This window comes from Agelaius tricolor, unplaced genomic scaffold, assembly GCF_023055355.1.
Source record: "Agelaius tricolor isolate 1412-34295 unplaced genomic scaffold, bAgeTri1.0.p SCAF_120, whole genome shotgun sequence".
In the NCBI taxonomy this organism is placed as follows: domain Eukaryota; kingdom Metazoa; phylum Chordata; class Aves; order Passeriformes; family Icteridae; genus Agelaius; species Agelaius tricolor.
Window position 1 is genome coordinate 247,238 of NW_027269380.1, and position 20,653 is coordinate 267,890.

The window sequence follows — 20,653 nt, forward strand, 5'->3', positions numbered from 1 at the left end:
GCGATTTTTTTCCCCCAAAAATTGGGATTTTCCACCCCTAAAAATTGCGATTTTTCACCCCTAAAATTGAGCTTTTTTCCCCTAAAAATTGAGATTTTCACCCCTAAAAATTGGGATTTTTCCCAAAATTTGGGATTTTCACATGTAAAAATTGCGATTTTTTTCCCCTAATAATTGAGATTTTCACCCCTAAAATTGGGATTCTCACTCCCAAAATTTGGAAAATTTTCCTCCCAAAATTTGGGATTTTCACCTGAAAAACTGCGATTTTTCACCCCTAAAAATTGGGCAATTTTTCCCCTAAAAATTGAGATTTTCACCCCAAAAATTGAGCTTTTTTTCCTCTAAAAATTGAGCTTTTTTCCCCCTAAAATTGAGATTTTCCCCCCAAAATTTGGGATTTTCACCCCTAAAAATTGAGATTTTTCCCCCAAAAATTGATATTTTTTTCCCCTAAAAATTGAGATTTTCCCCCCAAAATTTGCGATTTTCTCTCCTAAAATTGGGCAATTTTTTCCCCAAAAATTGAGATTTTTTCCCCAAAAATTGAGCTTTTTTTCCCCTAAAAATTGGGATTTTCACCCCTAAAAATTGGCATTTTTCACCCTAAAAATTGAGATTTTTTCCCCCAAAAATTGGGATTTTCACCCCTAAAAATTGTGATTTTTCACCCCTAAAATTGAGATTTTTTTCCCAATAACTGCGATTTTCACTCCTAAAAATTGAGATTTTTTTCCCCTAAAAATTGAGCATTTTTTCCCCTAAAAATTGAGATTTTTTCTCCCTAAAAATTGAGATTTTTTCCCCAAAAATTGCGATTTTTTCCCCAACTTTGGTGAATTTGCCCCAAAAGCAGCCGGGCAGGCTGGGGGAGGGGCAGCTCCTTTATTGGGCTCCCATTTTTGGGGTTTTTTGCCCCAAATTTGGGGTTCTGGGGTGGGGGAGGGGTCACAGCTCCAGGTCCTCGTCGGGGTCCTCGAGGTCCTCGGGGGGCGCCGGGGGCTCGGCCCTGGGGGTTTGGGGTAAAAATGGGGGATTTTGGGAAAATTGGGGAAAATTGGGGATTTTGGGGAAAATTTGGGAATTTTAGGGGAAAATTTGAGGGAAAATTGGGGAATTTTGGGGGAAAATTTGAGAGAAAATTTGGGAATTTTGGGGGAAATTGGGGGAGAAAATTTGGGAATTTTGGGGGAAAAGTTGAGGGAAAATTGGGAATTTTGGGGGGAAATTTGGGGGAAAATTTGAGGGGAAATGGGGGGAAAATTTGAGGGAAAATTGGGGAATTTGGGGGAAAATTTGAGGGGAATTTGGGGGAAAATTTGAGGGGAATTTGGGGGAAAAATTTGGGAATTTTGGGGGGATTTGGGGGGAAATTGGGGAAAATTGGGGGAAAATGGGGGGGAAAATTTGGGGGAAAATTGGGAGATTTTGGGGGGAATTCGGGAAATATTGGGGGGAAATTTGGGAATTTTAGGGGAAAATTTGGGGGGAATTTGGGGGAAAATTGGGGAAAAAGTTGAGGGAAAATTGGGATTTTTGGGGGAAAAAATTGGGAATTTTAGGGGAAAATTTGAGGGAAAATTTGGGGCCATTTTCGGGGAATTTTGGGGAGAAATTTGGGGGAAAATTGGGAGAATTTGGGGGGAAATTTGGGGAATTTTGGGGAAAAATTTGGGAATTTTGGGGGGAAAATTTGGGGGAGAATTTGGGGAAATTTTGGGAAATTTTGGGAAATTTTTGGGGGAAATTTGAGGAAAATTGGGAGAAATTTGGGGGTAATTTTGGGGATTTTGGGGGAAAATTTGGGGAATTTGGGGAAATATTGGCGGAAAATTTGGGAATTTTGGTGGAATTTGAGGGAAAATTGGGAGATTTTTGGGGGAAAATTGGGAGAATTTGGGGGAATTTTTGGGGATTTTGGGGGGAAAATTGGGGGGAAAATTGGGAGATTTTGGTGGAAATTTGAGGGGAAAAATTGGGGAAATTGGATTGGGGGAAATTTGTGGGAAAATGGGGGAAAATTTGAGGGAATTGGGGGGAAACATTTGGGAATTTGGGGGGGAAACTTTTGGGGAATTTGGGGGAAAATTTTGAGGGAAATTTGGGGAGAATTTGAGGGGGAAAATTGAGGATTGGGAATTTGAGGGAATTTGGGGGAATTTTGGGGGAATTTTTGGGGGAAATTTGAGGGAAATTTGGGGAGATTTTGGGGGAAATTTGGGATGGGAAATTTTGGGGGGAATTTGTGGGGAAGTTTGGGGGAAATATTGGGGAATTTTGGGAATATTTGGGGAAATTTGGGGAAAATTGGGGAAATTTTGGGGAAATTGGGAATTTTGGGGAAATTTGGGGGAATTGGGGAAATATAGGGGGGAAATTGGGGGAAAATTTGGGAGACTCTGAGGGAAATTTGGGGAATTTGGGGTAAATTTGAGGGAAATTGGGAGATTTTGGGGGAAATCAGGGATTTTGGGGAATTTGGGGACATTTTGGGGGAAATTTTTGGGGAAATTTTGGGGATTTTGGGGGGGATTTTGGGAGGAATTTCAAGGGGTTTCTGGTGGATTTTTGGGGTGATTTGAGAGGGTTTGGGAGGGATTTCAGGGATTTTTGGGTGGATTTTTGGGGTGATTTGGGAGGGATTTTGGGGAAATTTCGGAGGAATTTCAGGGTTTTTTGGTGGATTTTCGGAGGAATTTCAGGGATTTTTTGCGTGGATTTTTGGGCTGATTTGGGGAGGAATTTTGGGAGGAATTTCAGGGAATTTCAGGGAATTTTTGGGGTGATTTGAGAGGGATTTTGGGAGGGATTTTGGGAGGAATTTCAGGGTTTTTTGGTGTATTTTGGGTGGATTTTTGGGGTGATTTGAGAGGGATTTTGGGAGGAATTTTGGGGAAATTTTGGGAGGAATTTCAGGGAATTTTTGGAGGAATTTCAGGGAATTTCAGGGAATTTTTGGGGTAATTTGAGAGGGATTTTGAGGCAATTTTGGGAGGAATTTCAGGGAATTTTTGGTGAATTTTGGGAGGAATTTCAGGGAATTTTTGGGGTGATTTGAGAGGGATTTTGGGAGGGATTTTGGGAGGGATTTCAGGATTTTTTGGTGGATTTTGGGAGGGAATTTCAGGGAATTTTTGGGGAAATTTTGGGAGGATTTCAGGGAATTTTTGGGGTGATTTGAGAGGGATTTGGGGAAATTTGGGAGGAATTTCAGGGAATTTTTGGGGTGATTTGAGAGGGATTTTGGGAGGGATTTTGGGAGGAATTTCAGGGAATTTTTGGTGAATTTTGGGGTGGATTTTTGGGGTGATTTGAGAGGGATTTTGGGAGGGATTTTGGGGAAATTTTGGGAGGAATTTCAGGGAATTTTTGGAGGAATTTCAGGGAATTTCAGGGAATTTTTGGGGGTAATTTGAGAGGGATTTTGAGGCAATTTTGGGAGGAATTTCAGGGAATTTTTGGTGAATTTTGGGAGGAATTTCAGGGAATTTTGGGGTGATTTGAGAGGGATTTTGGGAGGGATTTTGGGAGGGATTTCAGGATTTTTTGGTGGATTTTTGGGGGGGTTTCAGGGCCATTTGGGCTCCCCAGACTCACCTGGGCAGGTACGGGGGGGTCAGGGCCGCCCTCGCCCCCCGCTCGGCCTCCGACAGCCCCAGGCGAAAAGTCAGGGGGGGCCCCCCCAAATTTGGGGCTTTTGGGGCCTTTTTGGGGTCCCCCCAATTTGGGGAGGGGTCCCCGAGGGTCGGGGGGGGCCCCAAGGAGCCGTCGGGGAGGAGGGTGAGGATCTCCTGGGGAGAGGGGGGAAAAAGGCCCAAAATCAGCCAAATTCAGCCCAAAATTCAACACAAAATCAGCCAAATTCAGCCCAAAATTCAACCCAAAATCGTCACAAATCTGCTCAAAATTCAACCCAAATTCAGCCCAAATTCAGCTCAAAATCGTCACAAATCTGCTCAAAATTCAGCCCAAATTCAGCCCAAAATTCATCCCAAATTCAGCTCAAAATTCAACCCAAAATCACCCAAATTCAGCCCAAAATTCATCCCAAATTCAGCCCAAAATTCATCCCAAATTCAGCTCAAAATTCATCCCAAATTCAGCCCAAAATCACCCAAATTCAGCTCAAAATTCAACCCAAAAATACCCCAAATTCAGCTCAAAATTCATCCCAAGTTCATCCCAAAGTGACCCCAAAATCCATCCCAAAATCACCCAAAATTCAGCCCAAAATTCATCCCAAAATTCATCCCAAATTCATCCCAAAGCGACCCCAAAATTCAACCCAAATCCAACCCCAAATCAGCCCAAAATCAGCTCAAAATTCAACCCAAAATCACCCAAATTCAGCCAAAAATTCATCCCAAAATCACCCCAAATTCAGCTCAAAATTGTCACAAATCTGCTCAAAATTCATCCCAAATTCAGCCCAAAGCGACCCCAAAATTCAACCCAAAATCACCCCAAAATCACCCAAATTCAGCCCAAAATCACCCGAATTCAGCCCAAATCGACCCCAAAATTCAACCAAAATCCAACCCAAGTTCATCCCAAAATTCATCCCAAAATCACCCAAATTCAGCCCAAAATTCAACCCAAAATCACCCAAAATTCAGCTCAAAATTCAACCCAAATTCAGCCCAAAATTCAACCCAAAATCACCCAAATCAACCCCAAAATTCAACCCAAATCCAACCCAAATTCAGCTCAAAATTCAACCCAAAATCGTCACAAATCAGCTCAAAATTCATCCCAAATCGGCCCCAAAATTCATCCCAAATCCTACCCAAAATCACCCAAAATTCATCCCAAATCCTACCCAAAATCACCCAAAATTCATCCCAAATCCAACCCAAAATCACCCAAATTCAGCTCAAAATTCAACCCAAAATTCGTCCCAAAGCGACCCCAAAATTCAACCCAAAATCACCCCAAAATCACCCAAATTCAGCCCAAATCGACCCCAAAATTCAACCAAAATCCAACCCAAAATCACCCAAATTCAGCCCAAAATTCATCCCAAAATTCATCCCCAAATCACCCGAATTCATCCCAAAATTCATCCCAAATTCAGCTCAAAATCCATCCCAAATTCATCCCAAAGCGACCCCAAAATTCAACCCAAATCCAACCCAAATTCAGCCCAAAATTCAACAAATTCAGCCCAAAATTCAACCCAAAATCAGCCCAAAATCCAACCCTAAATCACCCAAATTCAGCCCAAAATTCATCCCAAAATCACCCCAAATTCAGCCCAAAATTCAGCCCAAAATCATCCCAAATTCAACCCAAAATCACCCCAAATTCAGCCCAAATTCAGCCCAAAATTCAACCCAAAATTCATCCCAAAATCACCCAAATTCAGCCCAAAATTCATCCCAGATTCATCCCAAATTCCATCCCAAATTCAGCCCAAAATCCCCCCAAAATCCCCCCAGGACCCCCCAAATTGTCCAAAATCCCTCCAGAACCCTTCCAGAATCTCCCAAAATTTCCCCAAAATCCCCCCCAGAACCTCCCAAAATTGTTCAAAATCCCCCCAAAACCCCTTCAGAACTCCCCAAAATTTGCCCCAAATCCCCCAAAATTCCCCCAGAACCCCCCAAAAGTATCAAAAATGTCCCCCAGAGCCCCCAAAACTCCTCCAGGACCCCCCAAAACCCCCTCAGGACCCCCCCAAGTTGTCCAAAATCCCCCCAAAATCCCCTCAGGACCCCCCAAAATCCCTCCAGAACTCCAAAAATATCAAAAATCTCCCCAGGACCCCCCCAAAACCCCCCAATATTCTCCAAAATCTCCCCAAAATCCATCCAGAACCCCCCAAAACACCCAAAAATTTCCCCCAAATCTGCCCAAAATCTCCCCAGGACCCCCCAAAATTCCCCCAAAACCCCCTCAGGACCCCCCCAAATTGTCCAAAATCTCCCCAGTCCCCCCCAAAATCCCCCCAGGACCCCCCAAAATCCCCCAAATTTGTCCAAAATCCCCCTAAAATTTCCCCCAAATCCCCCCAAAACCCCCCCAGGACCCCCCAAAATCCCTCCAGAACCTCCCAAAATTGCCCAAAATCCCCTGAAAACCCCCCCAGGAGCCCGCAAAACCCCTCCAGAACCCCCCAAAAAGATCCAAAATCTCCCCCAGGACCCCCCAAAATCCCCCCAGGACCCCCCCAAAATCCCCCCAGAACCTCCCAAAATTGTCCAAAATCTCCCCAAACCCTTCCAGAACCCCCCAAAATTGTCCAAAATCCCCCCAAAATTTCCCCAAAATCCCCCCAGTCCCCCCCAAAACCCCTCCAGAACCCCCCAAAATTGTCCAAAATCTCCCCAAAATCCCCTCAGGACCCCCCAAAACCCTTCCAGAACCTCCCAAAATTTCCCCCAAAATCCCCCCCAGGACCCCCCAAAACTCCTCCAGAACCCCCCAAAATTGTCCAAAATCCCCCCAAAACTTCCCCCAAATCCCCCCAAAACCCCCCCAGAACCCCCCAAAACCTTTCCAGAACCTCCCAAAATTGCCCAAAATCCCCCTAAAACCCCTCCAGAACTCCCCAAAATTTCCCCCAAATTCCCCCAGAACCCCCTAAAATCCATCCAGAACCCCCAAAACCCCTCCAGAACCTCCCAAAATCCCCCCAAAATTTCCCCCAAATCCCCCAAAATTTCCCCCAGAACCCCCCAAAATCCCCTCAGGACCCCCCCAAATTGTCCAAAATCCCCCCAAAATTTCCCCAAAATCCCCCCAGGACCCCCCAAAACCCCTCCAGAACCCCCCAAAATTGTCCAAAATGCCCCCAAAATGCCCCCAGGACCCCCCAAAACCCCTCCAGAACCTCCCCAAAATTTCCCCCAAATCCCCCAAAAACCCTCCAGAACCCCCCAAAACCTCTCCAGAACCCCAAAAAATATCAAAATTCTCCCCCAGGACCCCCCCAAATTTCCCCCAAAATCCCCCCAGAACCTCCCAAAACCCCTCCAGAACCCCCCAAAAATATCAAAAATCTCCCCCAAGACCCCCCAAAATTTTCCCCAAATTCCCCAAAATCCCTCCAAAACCCCCCAAAATCCCCCCAGGACCCCCCAAAATCCCCCAAAATCCCCCCCAGGACCCCCCAAAACCCCTCCAGAACCTCCCCAAAAATCCCCCAAAACCCCCCCAGAACCTCCCAAAATCGCCCAAAATCCCCCCAGGACTCCCCAAAATCCCCTAAAAACCTCCCAAAATTGTCCAAAATCCTCTCAAAATCCCAATAGCCCCCAAAACTCCTCCAGGACCCCCAAAATCCCCCAAAAACCTCCCAAAATTGTCCAAAATCCCCCCAGAACACCCCCAAATTTCCCCCAAATCCCCCCAAAATCCCCCCAGGACCCCCCAAAATCCCCCAAAACCCCTCCAGAACCCCCCAAAATATCAAAAATCTCCTCCAGAACCCCCCAAAACCCCTCCAGAACCTCCCAACATTGTCCAAAATCCCCCCAAAATCTCCCCAGAATCCCCCAAAATCCCCCCAGGACCCCCCAAAATCGCCCAAAATCCCCCCAAAACTCCTCCAGAACCCCCCAAAATTTCCCCCAAATCCCCCAAAATCGCCCCAAATCCCCCCAGTCCCCCCCCAAAATCCCCCCAAAACCTCCCAAAATTGTCCAAAATCCCCAAAATTTTCCCCAAAATTGCCCAAAATCCCCCAGATTTGCCCCACCTGGAGGGGTCCCCGGCCTTTTTGGGGGTCCCTGAGCAGCCTCAGCCTCCGGGGGGCTCCGGGGCTCTGGGGGGGCCCCCCCCAGGATCAGCTGGGCCCGGGCCAGGGCCCCCAGAGCCCCCAAAACCGGGGGGGGGTGCAGGTCCTGGTGCAGCAGAGCCACAATTTGGGGAGGGGGCTCTGCAAAGGGGGGGGACAGGCACCGAAATTTGGGGGGGAAAAAGGGTGGAAATGAAGGAAAAATAATAAAAAAAAATAACAACAAAGTTTCAGGCAGAAGAGGGAAAAATAAAGGGTGAATTCAATGCATTAAAAATACAAAGCAAGGCTAAAAAAATCAATCAAATTGCCCTAAAAAAGCCCAAATCAACCCCAAAAAAATCACTCAAATTGCCCTAAAAAAGCCAAATCAACTCCAAAAAAAATCAATCAAATTGCCCTAAAAAAGCCCAAATCAACTCCAAAAAAATCACTCAAATCGCCCTAAAAAAGCCCAAATCAACGCCAAATCCACCCCAAAAAAATCCCTCAAATCTCTCTAAAAAAGCCCCAAATCAATCCCAAAGCCACCCCAAAAAAAATCCCTCAAATTGCCCTAAAAAAACCCAAATCAACCCCAAATCCCACCCCAAAAAAATCCCTCAAATCGCCCTAAAAAACCCCAAATCAACCCCAAAAAAATCACTCAAATCTCCCTAAAAAAGCCAAAATCCACCCCCAAAAAAATCCCTCAAATCTCCCTAAAAAACCCCAAATCAACCCAAAAAAAATCACTCAAATTGCCCTAAAAAACCCAAATCAACCCCAAATCCACCCCAAAAAAAATCACTCAAATTGCCCTAAAAAACCCCAAATCAACCCCAAAAAAATCCCTCAAATCTCCCTAAAAAACCCCAAATAAACCCCAAAAAAATCCCTCAAATCGCCCTAAAAAACCCCAAATCAACCCCAAAAAAATCACTCAAATCGCCCTAAAAAACCCCAAATCAACCCCTAAAAAATCCCTCAAATTGCCCTAAAAAAGCCAAAATCAACCCAAAAAAAATCACTCAAATCTCCCTAAAAAAGCCCAAATCAACCCCAAATGCCAACCCAAAAAAAATCACTCAAATCACCCTAAAAAAGCCAAAATCAACCCCAAAAAAATCCCTCAAATCTCCCCAAAAAAGCCAAATCAACCCCAAATGCACCATTAAAAAAATCCCTTAAATCGCCCTAAAAAAGCCCAAAAAAACCCCAAAAAAATCCCTCAAATCTCCCTAAAAAACCCCAAATCAACCCCCAAAAAATCCCTCAAATCTCCCTAAAAAACCCCAAATCAACCCAAAAAAATCCCTCAAATCTCCCTAAAAAACCCCAAATCAACCCCAAAAAAAATCACTCAAATCTCCCTAAAAAAGCCCAAATCAACCCAAAAAAAATCCCTCAAATCTCCCTAAAAACCCCAAATCAACCCAAAAAAATCCCTCAAATCTCCCTAAAAAACCCCAAATCAACCCCCAAAAAATCCCTCAAATCTCCCTAAAAAACCCCAAATCAACCCAAAAAAATCCCTCAAATCTCCCTAAAAAACCCCAAATCAACCCAAAAAAAATCCCTCAAATCTCCCTAAAAACCCCAAATCAACCCCAAATCCCACCCCAAAAAAATCCCTCAAATCCATCCAAACCCTCCCAAACCCCCTAAAAATCCCTCAAATCCCTCCCCAAACTCCCCCCCAAACCCCTCCCAAATTCTCCCCAAACTCCCAAATTTCCTCCCCCAAACTCCCCCAAATTTCCCCAAACTCCCCAAATTGGCCCCAAAATCCCCAAATTCTCCCCAAATCCCCCCCAAATTCCCCCCAAATCCCTCCCAAACCACCTCCCAAACTCCCCAAATTCCCCCCAAATCTCCCCAAAATCCCCAAATTCTCCCCAAGTCTCCCCCAAACCCCTCCCAAACTCCCCTCAAAACCCCCCCCAAACTCCCAAATTTCCCCCCAAAATCTCCCCAAACTCCCCCAGATTCCCCCCAAGCCCCCCCAAACTGCCCAAATTGCCCCCAAACTTCCCCAAACCCCCAAATTTCCCCCCCAAATCCCCCCAAACTCCCCCAAATCCCTCCCAAACTGCCCCAAACTGCCCCCCATATTCCCCCCAAATCACCCCAAAACCCCTCCCAAAACCCACCCAAAACCCACCCCCAAACTCCCAAATTTCCCCCCCAAAATCCCCCCCAAACTCCTCCCAAACCTCCCCCAAACTCCCAAAATCCCTCCCAAAACCTCCCCCAAATTCCCTCCCAATCCCCCTCAATCTCTCAAGACCCGCCCCAAACTCCCAAATTTCCCCCCAAATCCCCTCAAACTCCCCAAAACTCCCCTAAATCCCCCCCCAAAACCCGCCCCAAACTGCTCCCAATCCCCCCAAACCCCTCCCAAATCCCCCCCAAAACCCCCAAATTCCCCCTAAAATCCCCAAATCCCCCCCAAAACCCCCAAATTCCCCCTAAAATCCCCCAAACCCCTCCCAAATTCCTCCGAAATCCCCCCTAAATCTCCCTCAAATGCCCCCAAATTTCCCCCAAATCCCCCCAAACTCCCCAAATCCCCCCTAAATCCCGCCTAAATCCCCCCCAAATCCCCCAATCCCTCTCAAACTCCCCAAATTTCCCCAACCCCCCCCCCCAAATCCCCCAATCCCCCCAAACTCCCCCAACCTCTTCCAAATCCACCCCAAACCCCCAAAATCCCCCCCCAAACTCCCCAAATCCCCCCTAAATCCCCCCAAACTCCCCCAAATCCTCCCCCAAACTCCCCTAAATCCGCCCCAAACCCCTCCCCAAATTCCCAAAATCCCCTCCAAACCCCCAAATCCCCCCAAAACCCACCCCAAACTCCCAAATTTTCCCCTGAAACCCTTCCCAAATTTCCCCCCTAAATCCTCCCCAAACCTCCCCAAATCCCCCCTAAATCCTCCCGAAACCCCCCAAAATCCCCCCAAACTCCCCAAACTCTCCCCCAAATCCCCCCCCAAACCCCCCCAACTCCCAAATTTCCCCCCCAAACTCCCCAAATCCCCCCCAAGCCCCCCCAAACCCCTCCCAAACTCCCCAAATTGCCCCAAAATTCCCCCAGATCTCCCCAAAATCCCCCCAAAGCCCCAAATTTCCCCCCCAAATCCCCCCGAAACTCCCCCAAATCCTTCCCAAATCCCCCCAGATTCACCCAAGCCCCTCCCAAACTCCCCAAACCCCCCAAATCCCCCCAAATCCCCCTAAATTCCCCCCAAATTGACCCCAAATTGTCCCCAGATCCTGCCAAATTCTCCCCCAAACTCCCCCAACCCCTCCCAAACTCCCAAATTTCCCCAAATTTCCCCCAAACCCCTCCCAAATACCCCCTAAACTCCCCCAAATCTCCCCCAAACCCCCAAATTTCCCTCCCAAATCCCTCCCCAAATCCTCCCAAATCCTCCCCCAAACTCCCCTAAATCCCCCCCCAAATCTCCCCCAAACCCCCAAATTACCCCAAATCCCCCCCAAACCCCTCCCCCCCCTCTCACCGTTTCGGGGTCCCCCCCTCCCCCCCCCCAGGAGCGCCCCCAGGGCCCGGCAGAGGTGGGGGAGGGGCTCCCGGAGCAGGGCCCAGCTCAGCGAGTCCAGAACCAGCGTGGGGGCGGGGCCAAGGCTGGGGGCGGGGCCGGGGGAGGGGCCAAAGCCGGGGGAGGGGCCGGAGGGGTTGGGGGAGGGGCCAAGGGATGTGGGGGAGGAGCCGGAGGGGTTGGGGGAGGGGCCAAGGGTGTGGGAGGAGCCAAGAGTGTGGGAGGAACCAAGGGTGTGGGAGGGGCCAAGGGTGGGGGAGGTGCCAGAGGGGGCGGGGCCAACAGTGGGGGCGGGGCCAAGGGTGTGGGAGGAGCCAAGGGTGGGGGAGGAGCCTGGGGTGGGGGAGGGGCCAAGGGTGTGGGAAAGGCCAAGGGTGTGGGAGGGGCCAAGGGTGTGGGAGGGGCCAAGGGTGGGGGAGGAGCCGGAGGGGTGGGGGGAGGAGCCGGTGGCAGGGGAGGAGCCAAGGGTGTGCGAGGGGCCAAGGCTGGGGGAGGAGCCTGGAGTGGGGGAGGGGCCAAAGGTGGGGGAGGAGCCAAGGGTGTGGGAGGAGCCAAGGGTGGGGGAGGGGCCAAAGGTGGGGGAGGAGCCAAGGGTGGGGGAGGGGCCAAGGGTGGGGGAGGGGACCGGGGGTGGGGCCAAAGGTGGGGGAGGGGCAGAGGGTGGGGGAGGGGCCCCTCCCCAGGAGCCCCCCCAGGAGCCCCCCCAGGCCCGGGGGGTCCCGGCCCAGCCACCCAAGGGGGTCCCCGAAAAGGTCCAGGAAGAGAAGCCTGGAAAAAAATGGGGAGAATTCAGGGGGATTTGGGAAATTTGGGGGAGATTTGGGGAGATTTGGGGAAATTTGGGGGGAATTTGGGGAGATTTCAGGGGGATTTGGGGGTTTTGGGGGAAATTTGGGGGGATTGGGGGAAATTTGGGGAGATTTGGGGAGATTTGGGGAGTTTTGGGGGGATTGGGGAAATTTGGGGAGAATTTGGGGAAATTTGGGGAGATTTCAGGGGATTTTTGGGGGGAATTTGGGGAGATTTGGGGAAATTTCAGGGGGAATTTGGGGAGAAATTTGGGGAGATTTCAGGGGAATTTGGGGAAATTTGGGGGGTTTTGGGGGAAATTTGGGGAGATTTCAGGGGTTTGGGGAAATTTGGGGGAAAATTCAGGGGTTTTGGGGAGATTTGGGGGATTTGGGGGGAAATTTGGGGGAGATTTCAGGGGTTTTGAGGGGTTTGGGGGAAATTTGGGGGGAAAATGGGGAAAAATTTGGGGAGATTTGGGGAATTTGGGGGGATTTGGGGAGATTTCACGGGATTTTGGGGAGATTTTGGGCAAAATTTGGGGAAATTTGGGGAGATTTCAGGGGGTCTTGAAGGGAATTTGGGGAAAATTTGGGGGAGATTTGGGGGGAGATTTGAGGATTTTTGGGGATTTTTTGGGGGGAAATTTGGGGAGATTTGGGGGGGTTCGGGGAGATTTGGGAAATTTGGGGAGTTTTGGGGGGGGGTTGGGGAAATTTGGGGAGATTTGGGGAGATTTCAGGGAAATTTGGGGAGATTTCAGGGGATTTGGGGTTTGAGGGGGAAATTTTGGGGGAGTTTTGTGGATTTTTGGGGGGATTTTTGGGGGGAAATTTGGGGGAGATTTGGGGAGATTTTGGGGATTTTGGGGTGGTTTGGAGAGATTTGAAAGGTTTTTGGGGTGGTTTGGGGGGTTTTTAGGGTGTTTTTAGGGCATTTTAGGGCGTTTTTGGTGGTTTTTTGGTGTTTTTGGGGCATTTTTGGGGTGTTTTTTCTGGCCCCCCTCTCACCTGTCCCTGACGTGGGGGCTCAGCCCCTCCAGGAACTGCTCCCGAGGCACCTCCAGGAGCACCACGAGCACCTGCGGGGCCCTGGGGGGAAATGGGGGGCTCGGAGCCCTGCGGGACCCCAAAAATCCCCAAAAACCACCCCAAAAACCCCAAAAAACACCCCAAAAACCCCCAAAACCACCCCAAAAAACCCCCCCAAAAATCCCCAAAAACCACCCCAAAAACCCCCAAAAACCACCCCAAAAACCCCCAAAAAACCACCCCAAAAACCCCCCAAAACTGCCACAAAAACCACCCCAAAAACCCCCAAAAACCACCCCAAAAAACCCCAAAAATCATCCCCAGAAACCACCCAAAAACCACCCCCAAAAACCCCAAAAACCACCCCAAAAACCACCCCAAAAACCACCCCAAAAATCCCCAAAATCCCCAAAAACCACCCCAAAAACCCCCAAAACCACTCCAAAAAACCCCAAAATCCCCCAAAACCACCCCTAAAACCCCAAAAACCGCCACAAAAACCCCCAAAACCCCCACAAAAACCCCCAAAACCACCCCAAAACACCCCTAAAATCCCCCCAAATTCCCCACAAAATCCCTAAAATTCCTCAAAATCCCCCTCAAATCTTCCCAAATCCCCCAAAATCTCAAAAAATCCCCACAAAATCCCCGAGAATTGCCCCAAAAATTCCCAAAAATCCCCATCAAATCCCCCCAAAACCCCCAGAAAATCCCCACGAAATACCCAAAAAATCCCCATCAAATCCTCCCTAAATCCCCCAAAGTCTCAAAAAATCCCAATGAAATCCCCTAAAATTCCCCAAAATTCCTCAAAATTCCCCACAAAATCTCCCAAAATCTAAAAAAATCCCCACAAAATCTCCAAAAACCACAAAACCCCCACAAAATCCTCCCTAAATCACCCAAAATCTCCTAAAATCCCCACGAAATCCCCAAAAATCCCCCCAAATCCTCCCAAAATCCCCGAAAATTTCCCGAAAATGCCCTAAAATCGCCAAAAATTCCTCAAAGTTCCCCAAAATTCCCAAAAATTCCCCAAAATTTCCCAAATCCTCACCTGGCCACGGCCTCGCTGGCGATCGCCCTCAGGAGGCTCCGCCCCTCGGAGTCGGCGCTGTCTGAGGGGAGGGAATGGGAGACCCCAAAATCCCCAAAAAAATCCCCCAAAAAATCCCTCAGAAATTCCCCAAAACAAAAATCCCACCGAAATTCCAAAAAAATCCCCTCAGAAAATCCTAAAGAACGACCCCAAAATTCCCCCCAAAAAATCCCCTCAAAAACTCCCCCCCAACCCCTCCCCTGATTTCCCCTCAGGCCACGCCAAAAACGCCTCGAAAATTCCCCAAAATTCCCAAAATCCCCAAAAAAATCCCTCAGAAATTCCCCAAAACAAAAATCCCACCGAAATTCCAAAAAAATCCCCTCAGAAAATCCTAAAAAACGACCCCAAAATTCCCCCCAAAAAAAAATCCCCTCAAAAAATCCCCTCCCCGATTTCCCCTCGGGCCACGCCAAAACCCCTCGAAAATTCCCCCAAAAAATCCCCCAAAAATCACAAACCACCCCAAAATGCCCCCAAAATCCCCCCTCAAAATACTAAAAAAATCCCCGTAAAATTCCCCAAAAATAAAAAAAAAAATTCCCCCAAAAAATCCCCTCAAAAAATCCTCCTCAGACCCTTCGCCGATTTCCCCTCAGGCCACCCAAAAATCCCCCAAAATTCCCAAAAATTCCCCAAAATCCCCAAAAAAATCCCTCAGAAATTCGCAAAACCAAAAATCCCTCCAAAATTCAAAAAAAAATCCCCTCAGAAAATCCTAAAAAACGACCCCAAAATTCCCCAAAAAAAAATCCCCTCAAAAAATCCCCTCCCCGATTTCCCCTCAGGCCACGCCAAAACCCCTCGAAAATTCCCCCAAAATCCTCCAAAAAATCACAAACCACCCCAAAATGCCCCCCAAAATCCCCACTCAAAATCCTAAAAAATTCCCCTAAAATTCCACAAAAATAAAAAAAAATCCCCTCAAAAAATCCTCCTCAGACCCTTCCCCGATTTCCCCTCAGACCACCCCAAAACCCCTCAAAAATCCCCAAAAAAATCCCAAAAAACCCCCAAAAATCCTAAAAAAACGCCCCAAAATCCCCCGAAAATTAAAAACAAAAATCCCAAAAAATTCCCCAAAAATCCCCCCCCACACTCCCCCCGATCTCCCCTCAGACCACCCCAAAACGCCCCCAAAACCCGCAAAAAAATCCCCCCAAAAGCCCCAAAAAATCCCCCCAAAAACCCCCGCACTCCCCAAATCCCCTCAAACCCTCCCACCCCGCACCTCCCTCATGCCCCCAAAATCAGAGCCCCCCAAAATCAAAAAAAATTCCCCAAAATGCCCCAAAATCCCCTCAAAAACCGCGCTCACCCCTCACGAGCACCAGCCCGGGGCCGCTCAGCGTCTCCATCATCGTCGCGCGGCGCCTCCTGATGACGTCACGTACGGACATGCGCGCCGCCATTTTCCCCACGTGACACTTCCGTACGGAAAGAGGCGCCGCCATCTTTGAATCTGCGCTTATTGATGACGCAACCGTCGCAGAATGATGTCATCCAACATGGCGGATAGATCCGCCATTTGATAAGGGCGAATTTTGGGTTTTTTGAGGAATTTTTGGGTTTTTTGGGGGGATTTTCGGGTTCTCCTTTTGGTTTTTGCCTCAAATCCTCTGGTTTTGACCAAAAAGATGCGAAACGAACGGAAAAAAGCGGAAAAATTCCCGGAATCCGGCCCGGCCTGGGTGCCGCCATTGCCACGAGAGCCAATTCGTGGGAATTCCCCATTTTTCGGGAATTTTCCTTTTTTTAACCCTTTTTTCGTCTTTTCCCAGGATCATCCTGCTCCCTTTTTTCCCCAGAATTTTCCCAGTTCAATCTCGAATTTTTAAATTCAAAATAATCTTTTACATTTTTATTAAAATTGTTAAATCTCATTTTTTTATTCGTGCTCCGGGTGGGATTTGGTGGGGGGGAAATAATCGGAATAATTCGGGGATTTGGGCAGAAAAATTGAAAATAAACACTTGAGAAAGGCTGGGGGGGGAATTTTGGGGGTCCCTGGGTGAAGTCTGGACCCAGAAGACCCCAAAAAAAACCACCAAGAAATAAAGAAAACGACACAAACCACCCCAAAAAAATTGGTTTTTATTTTCATCCCGTACAAAATCATCGGCAAAAAAAACCCCAAATTGGGGAGGGGGTCCCAGCACCAGCGAAAAGGGGAAAAAAATCCGAAATTGGGGAGGGAGTGGGGAGAGGAACCAAAATTTCGGGGGGGTAAGGGGGGAAAGCTGAAATTTGTTGGGTGGGGAGGGAAAAAACGCCCAAAATTTGGGGAAAAACAGCGAAATTTGCAGGGAGAGGAAAAAACACAAAATTTTGGGGGGGAATGGGAAAAATAAGCAAAATTTGGGGGAAAAAGTGGGGAAAAAAGCCAAAAATTTGGGGGAGAAAGGGGAAAAAATACCTGAAAATTTGTGGGGAGGAGGAAAAATAACCAAAATTTTGGGGGGAAGGGATAAAACCCTGAAATTTGGAGGAGGAAGGGGAAAAATAACCAAAATTTGGGGGAGGAGAAAAAAAAAAAGCCAAATTTTGGGGGGGAGGAGAGGAAAAAATCTGTGAAAATTTGGGGGAGAAAGGGGAAAAAAAATTTGAAATTTAGGGGAAAAAAGGGGGGAAAAAAATGAAATTTGGGGGAGAAAAGGGAAAAAATCCATGAAAATTTGGTGGACAAAGGAGAAAAAAAATTTGAAATTTGGGGGACAAAAGGGGGGGGAAAGCGAAAATCTGAGGGGAAAAAAGGAAAAAAAAAATTGAAATTTGGGGGAGAAAAGGGGGGAAAAAAGGCGGAAATTTGGGGGAGAAAAGGGGAAAAAAAATTTGAAATTTGGGGGAGAAAATGGGGGAAAAAGCGCGAAAATTTGAGGGGGAAAGGGGAAAAAAGTTTTGAAATTTGGGGGAGAAAAGGGGAAAAAATCTGTGAAAATTTGGGGGAGAAAGGGGAAAAAAGAGCCAAAAATTTGTGGGGAAAGGGGAAAAAAAATTGAAATTTGGGGGAAAAAAGGGGGAAAAATCTGTGAAAATTTGGGGGAGAAAGGGGAAAAAAAATTTGAAATTTGGGGGAGAAAAGGGGAAAAAATTTGAAATTTGGGGGAAAAAAGGGGGAAAAAAAGCGAAAATTTGAGAGAGAAAAGGGGAGAAAAAAAGCCAAAATTTGGGCGGGAAGAGAGGAAAAAATCCGTGAAAATTTGGGGGAGAAAGGGGAAAAAATTTGAAATTTGGGGGACAAAAGGGGGAAAAATCCGTGAAAATTTGGGGAGAAAGGGGAAAAAAAATTTGAAATTTGGGGGAGAAAATGGGGGAAAAAAGCGCGAAAATTTGAGGGGGAAAAAACGGAAAAAATCCCAAATTTTGGGGGAAAAAAGCGGGAAATTGGGGGTGGGGGCTCAGACGTACTCGCGGGAAGTGGGGGCGCCCTTGGGGGGGGTCCTGGCCCGGGGGTACCCCCCCCCCTTGGCCGCCCCTCCCCCCCCGCGGCTGCAGCAGGACGAGGCCAGGAGGGACCCCCCGAGCAGCGCCAGCGCCGAGCCCGCCCAGCCCAGGAACAGCGCGGAGCCGAACTCGAACCTGCGGAGGGAAAATGGGTCAGAAAGGGACGAAATCCGGCAAAAAATCGCATTTAAATGGCAAAAAACCCGGTCAAAATAGCCCATAATAGCCCGAATTTAACCCAGAATAGCCCCAGACCCGGCCCCGCCCAGCCCAGGACCAGCGCGGAGCCGAACTCGAACCTGCGGAGGGAGAACGGGTCAGAAATGGCCGAAATCCGGAAAAAAATCGCATTTAAATAGCAAAAAACCCGATTGAAATAGCCCAAAATTGACCCAAAATAGCCCCAAATTGACCCAAATTAACCCAAAATAGCCCCAGACCCGGCCCCGCCCAGCCCAGGAACAGCGCGGAGCCGAACTCGAACCTGGGGAGGAAAAAATGGGTCAGAAATGTCCAAAATCGCCAAAATTTATCCCAAAATATCCAAAATATCTCTAAATAACAAAAAACCCGATCGAAATAACACAAAATTGACAGAAATGGTAAAAAACCCGGTCAAAATAGCCCAAAATTGACCAAAATTGACCCAAATTAACCCCGGGTCTGGCCCCGCCCAGCCCAGGAACAGCGCGGAGCCGAACTCGAACCTGGGGAGGGAAAATTGGGTCAGAAATGGCCGAAATCCGCAAAAATTAGCAAAAAATGGAAAAAAACCCGATCGAAATAGCCCAAAATTGACCAAAATGGTAAAAAATCCGATCGAAATAGCCCAAAATTGACCCAAATTAACCCAAATTAAACCCGGGTCTGGCCCCCGCCCAGCCCAGGAACCGCGGAGGCGAACTCGAACCTGGGGAGGGAAAAATGGGTCAGAAATGGCCGAAATCCGGCAAAAAATAGCAAAAAGTGGAAAAAAACCCGATCGAAATAGCCCAAAATAGCCAACAATGGTAAAAAATCCGATTAAAATAACCCAAAATTGACAAAAATGGTAAAAACTCGGTCAAAATAACCCAAAAATTGCCAAAAATGGCAAAAAAAAAGGATCAAAATATCCCAAAATTGACCCAAAATCCAGCCAGGGAATTTGGGTGAGAAATGTCCGAAATCGCCAAAATTTATCCCAAAATATTCCAAAATATCTCAAAATAGCAAAAAACTGGATCAAAAGAACCCAAAATAGCCGGAAATTAACCCAAAAACCTCAAAAACCCCAAAGCTGGCGGATTTCGCCCCAAAATCCCCCTTGAAAATCCGAAACCTATCCAAAAAAAATTCATAAAAATCACCAAAAACCCCCTAAAAATCATCTTCAAATGCTCTAAAATTGCCCCTAAAATCCACCAAAATCGCCCCCAAAACCCCGAAAATCCCCAAAACCCCAAACCCAGCGGATTTCAGCCCAAAATCCTCCTCAAAATCCCAAACTCACCCCGACAAAAATCTGTCAAAATCACCACAAAAATCGCCTTAAAATGCACAAAAACCGCCCTCAAATCCACTGAAATTGCCCCAAATTGGGGCCAAAAAAACCCCTCAGGACCCCAAAACCTCCCAAACCCCAAATCCTGCGGATTTCACCCCAAATTTTGCTCACTTGAGGTTGATGGGGATGGTGGGGTCGTAGAAGCTGGTGACGATTCTGTGGCCGTACCAGGAGCAGGAGACGAGAGCCAAGAGCCCTGGAAAACCCAAAATCGGCTGAAATTGCCTCAAAAAACAGCCCCAAAATCGGCTGAAATTGCCACCCAAAAAAGCCCGAAATTGCCCCAAAAAAAGCCCCAAAATCGGCTGAAATCCCCCCCAAAAAAGCCCCAAAATCGGCTGAAATGGCCCCCCAAAAAACCCCAAAATCGGCGAAATCACCACCCCAAAAAAATATCACAAAATCAGCTGAAATCGCCCCAAAAAAATAATAAAAATCGGCTGAAATCGCCCCCAAAATCGGCTGAAATCGGCCCCAAAAAAGCCCCAAAATCGGCTGAAATCGGCCCCAAAAAAAGCCCCAAAATCGGCTGAAATTGCCCCCACAAAAAATCCCAAAATCGGCTGAAATCGCCCCCCCCAAAAAATCCCCGAAATCGGCTGAAGTCGCCCCCCAAAAAAATCACAAAATCGGCTGAAATCGCCCCCAAAAAAATCATAAAAATCGGCTGAAATCGCCCCAAAAAAAAAGCCCCCAAATCGGCTGAAATCGCCCCCCAAAAAAGCCCCAAAATCGGCTGAAATCGCCTCAAAAAAATCCCGAAAATCTGCTGAAATTGCCCCCACAAAAAATCCCAAAATTGGCTGAAATTGCCCCCCAAAAAATATCACAAAATCGGCTGAAATCGCCCCAAAAAAAGCCCCAAAATCGGCTGAAATCGCCCCAAAAAAAGCCCCAAAATCGGCTGAAGTCGCCCCCCAAAAAAATCACGAAAATCGGCTGAAATCGCCCCAAAACCAGCCCCGAATCGGCTGAAATCGCCCCAAAAATCCTGAACGGGGAGGAGAACGCCAAAATCGGCTGAAATCGCCCCAAAAAAAGCCCCAAAATCGGCTAAAATCGCCCCAAAAAACCCCAAAATCGGCTGAAATCGCCCCAAAAAACCCCAACCCGTTTTTGAGGCTCCCGGGGGGTTTTGAGGGTTCCCGAACCCATTTTTGGGGGTCCCAAACCCAATTTTGGGGGTCCTGAACCCATTTTTGGGGGTCCCCCAACCCATTTTTGATGGTCCCAAACCCAATTTTGGGGATTCTAACCCCATTTTTTGGGGGTCCAGGGGGTTTTCAGGGGTCCCGAAACCGTTTCCGGGGGTCCCCAAACCCATTTCCGGGAGTCCCCAACCCATTTCCGGGGGTCCCCAAACCCATTTCCGGGAGTCCCCATCCCATTTCCGGGGGTCCCCAAACCCATTTCCGGGGGTCCCCAACCCATTTCCGGGGGTCCCCAAACCCATTTCCGGGA

The 20,653-nt window shown here is 47.9% G+C and overlaps 2 protein-coding genes across 2 annotated transcripts; both read right to left on the minus strand.

The window, feature by feature from the left end:
* Window positions 1-407: 407 nt before the first annotated feature.
* Window positions 408-15,671, minus strand: LOC139586526 (basic proline-rich protein-like). Its single transcript, XM_071420024.1, has 8 exons — window positions 15,521-15,671; window positions 14,161-14,221; window positions 13,083-13,163; window positions 11,926-12,051; window positions 11,245-11,894; window positions 7,700-7,879; window positions 3,598-3,791; window positions 408-1,009 (listed from the first exon to the last, which is right to left on the minus strand). Exons 1-8 carry the CDS (start codon window positions 15,654-15,656, stop codon window positions 785-787), a joined length of 1,653 nt encoding a protein of 550 aa, XP_071276125.1. The 5' UTR covers window positions 15,657-15,671; the 3' UTR covers window positions 408-784.
* A 608-nt stretch (window positions 15,672-16,279) lies between these two features.
* LOC139586528 (claudin-7-like) lies at window positions 16,280-20,646 on the minus strand. The gene is made up of 3 exons (XM_071420027.1): window positions 20,449-20,646; window positions 19,304-19,388; window positions 16,280-17,781 (listed from the first exon to the last, which is right to left on the minus strand). The coding sequence occupies exons 1-3, from the start codon at window positions 20,621-20,623 to the stop codon at window positions 17,601-17,603; spliced, it is 441 nt and encodes a 146-aa protein (XP_071276128.1). The 5' UTR covers window positions 20,624-20,646; the 3' UTR covers window positions 16,280-17,600.
* Between the last annotated feature and the right edge of the window lie 7 nt (window positions 20,647-20,653).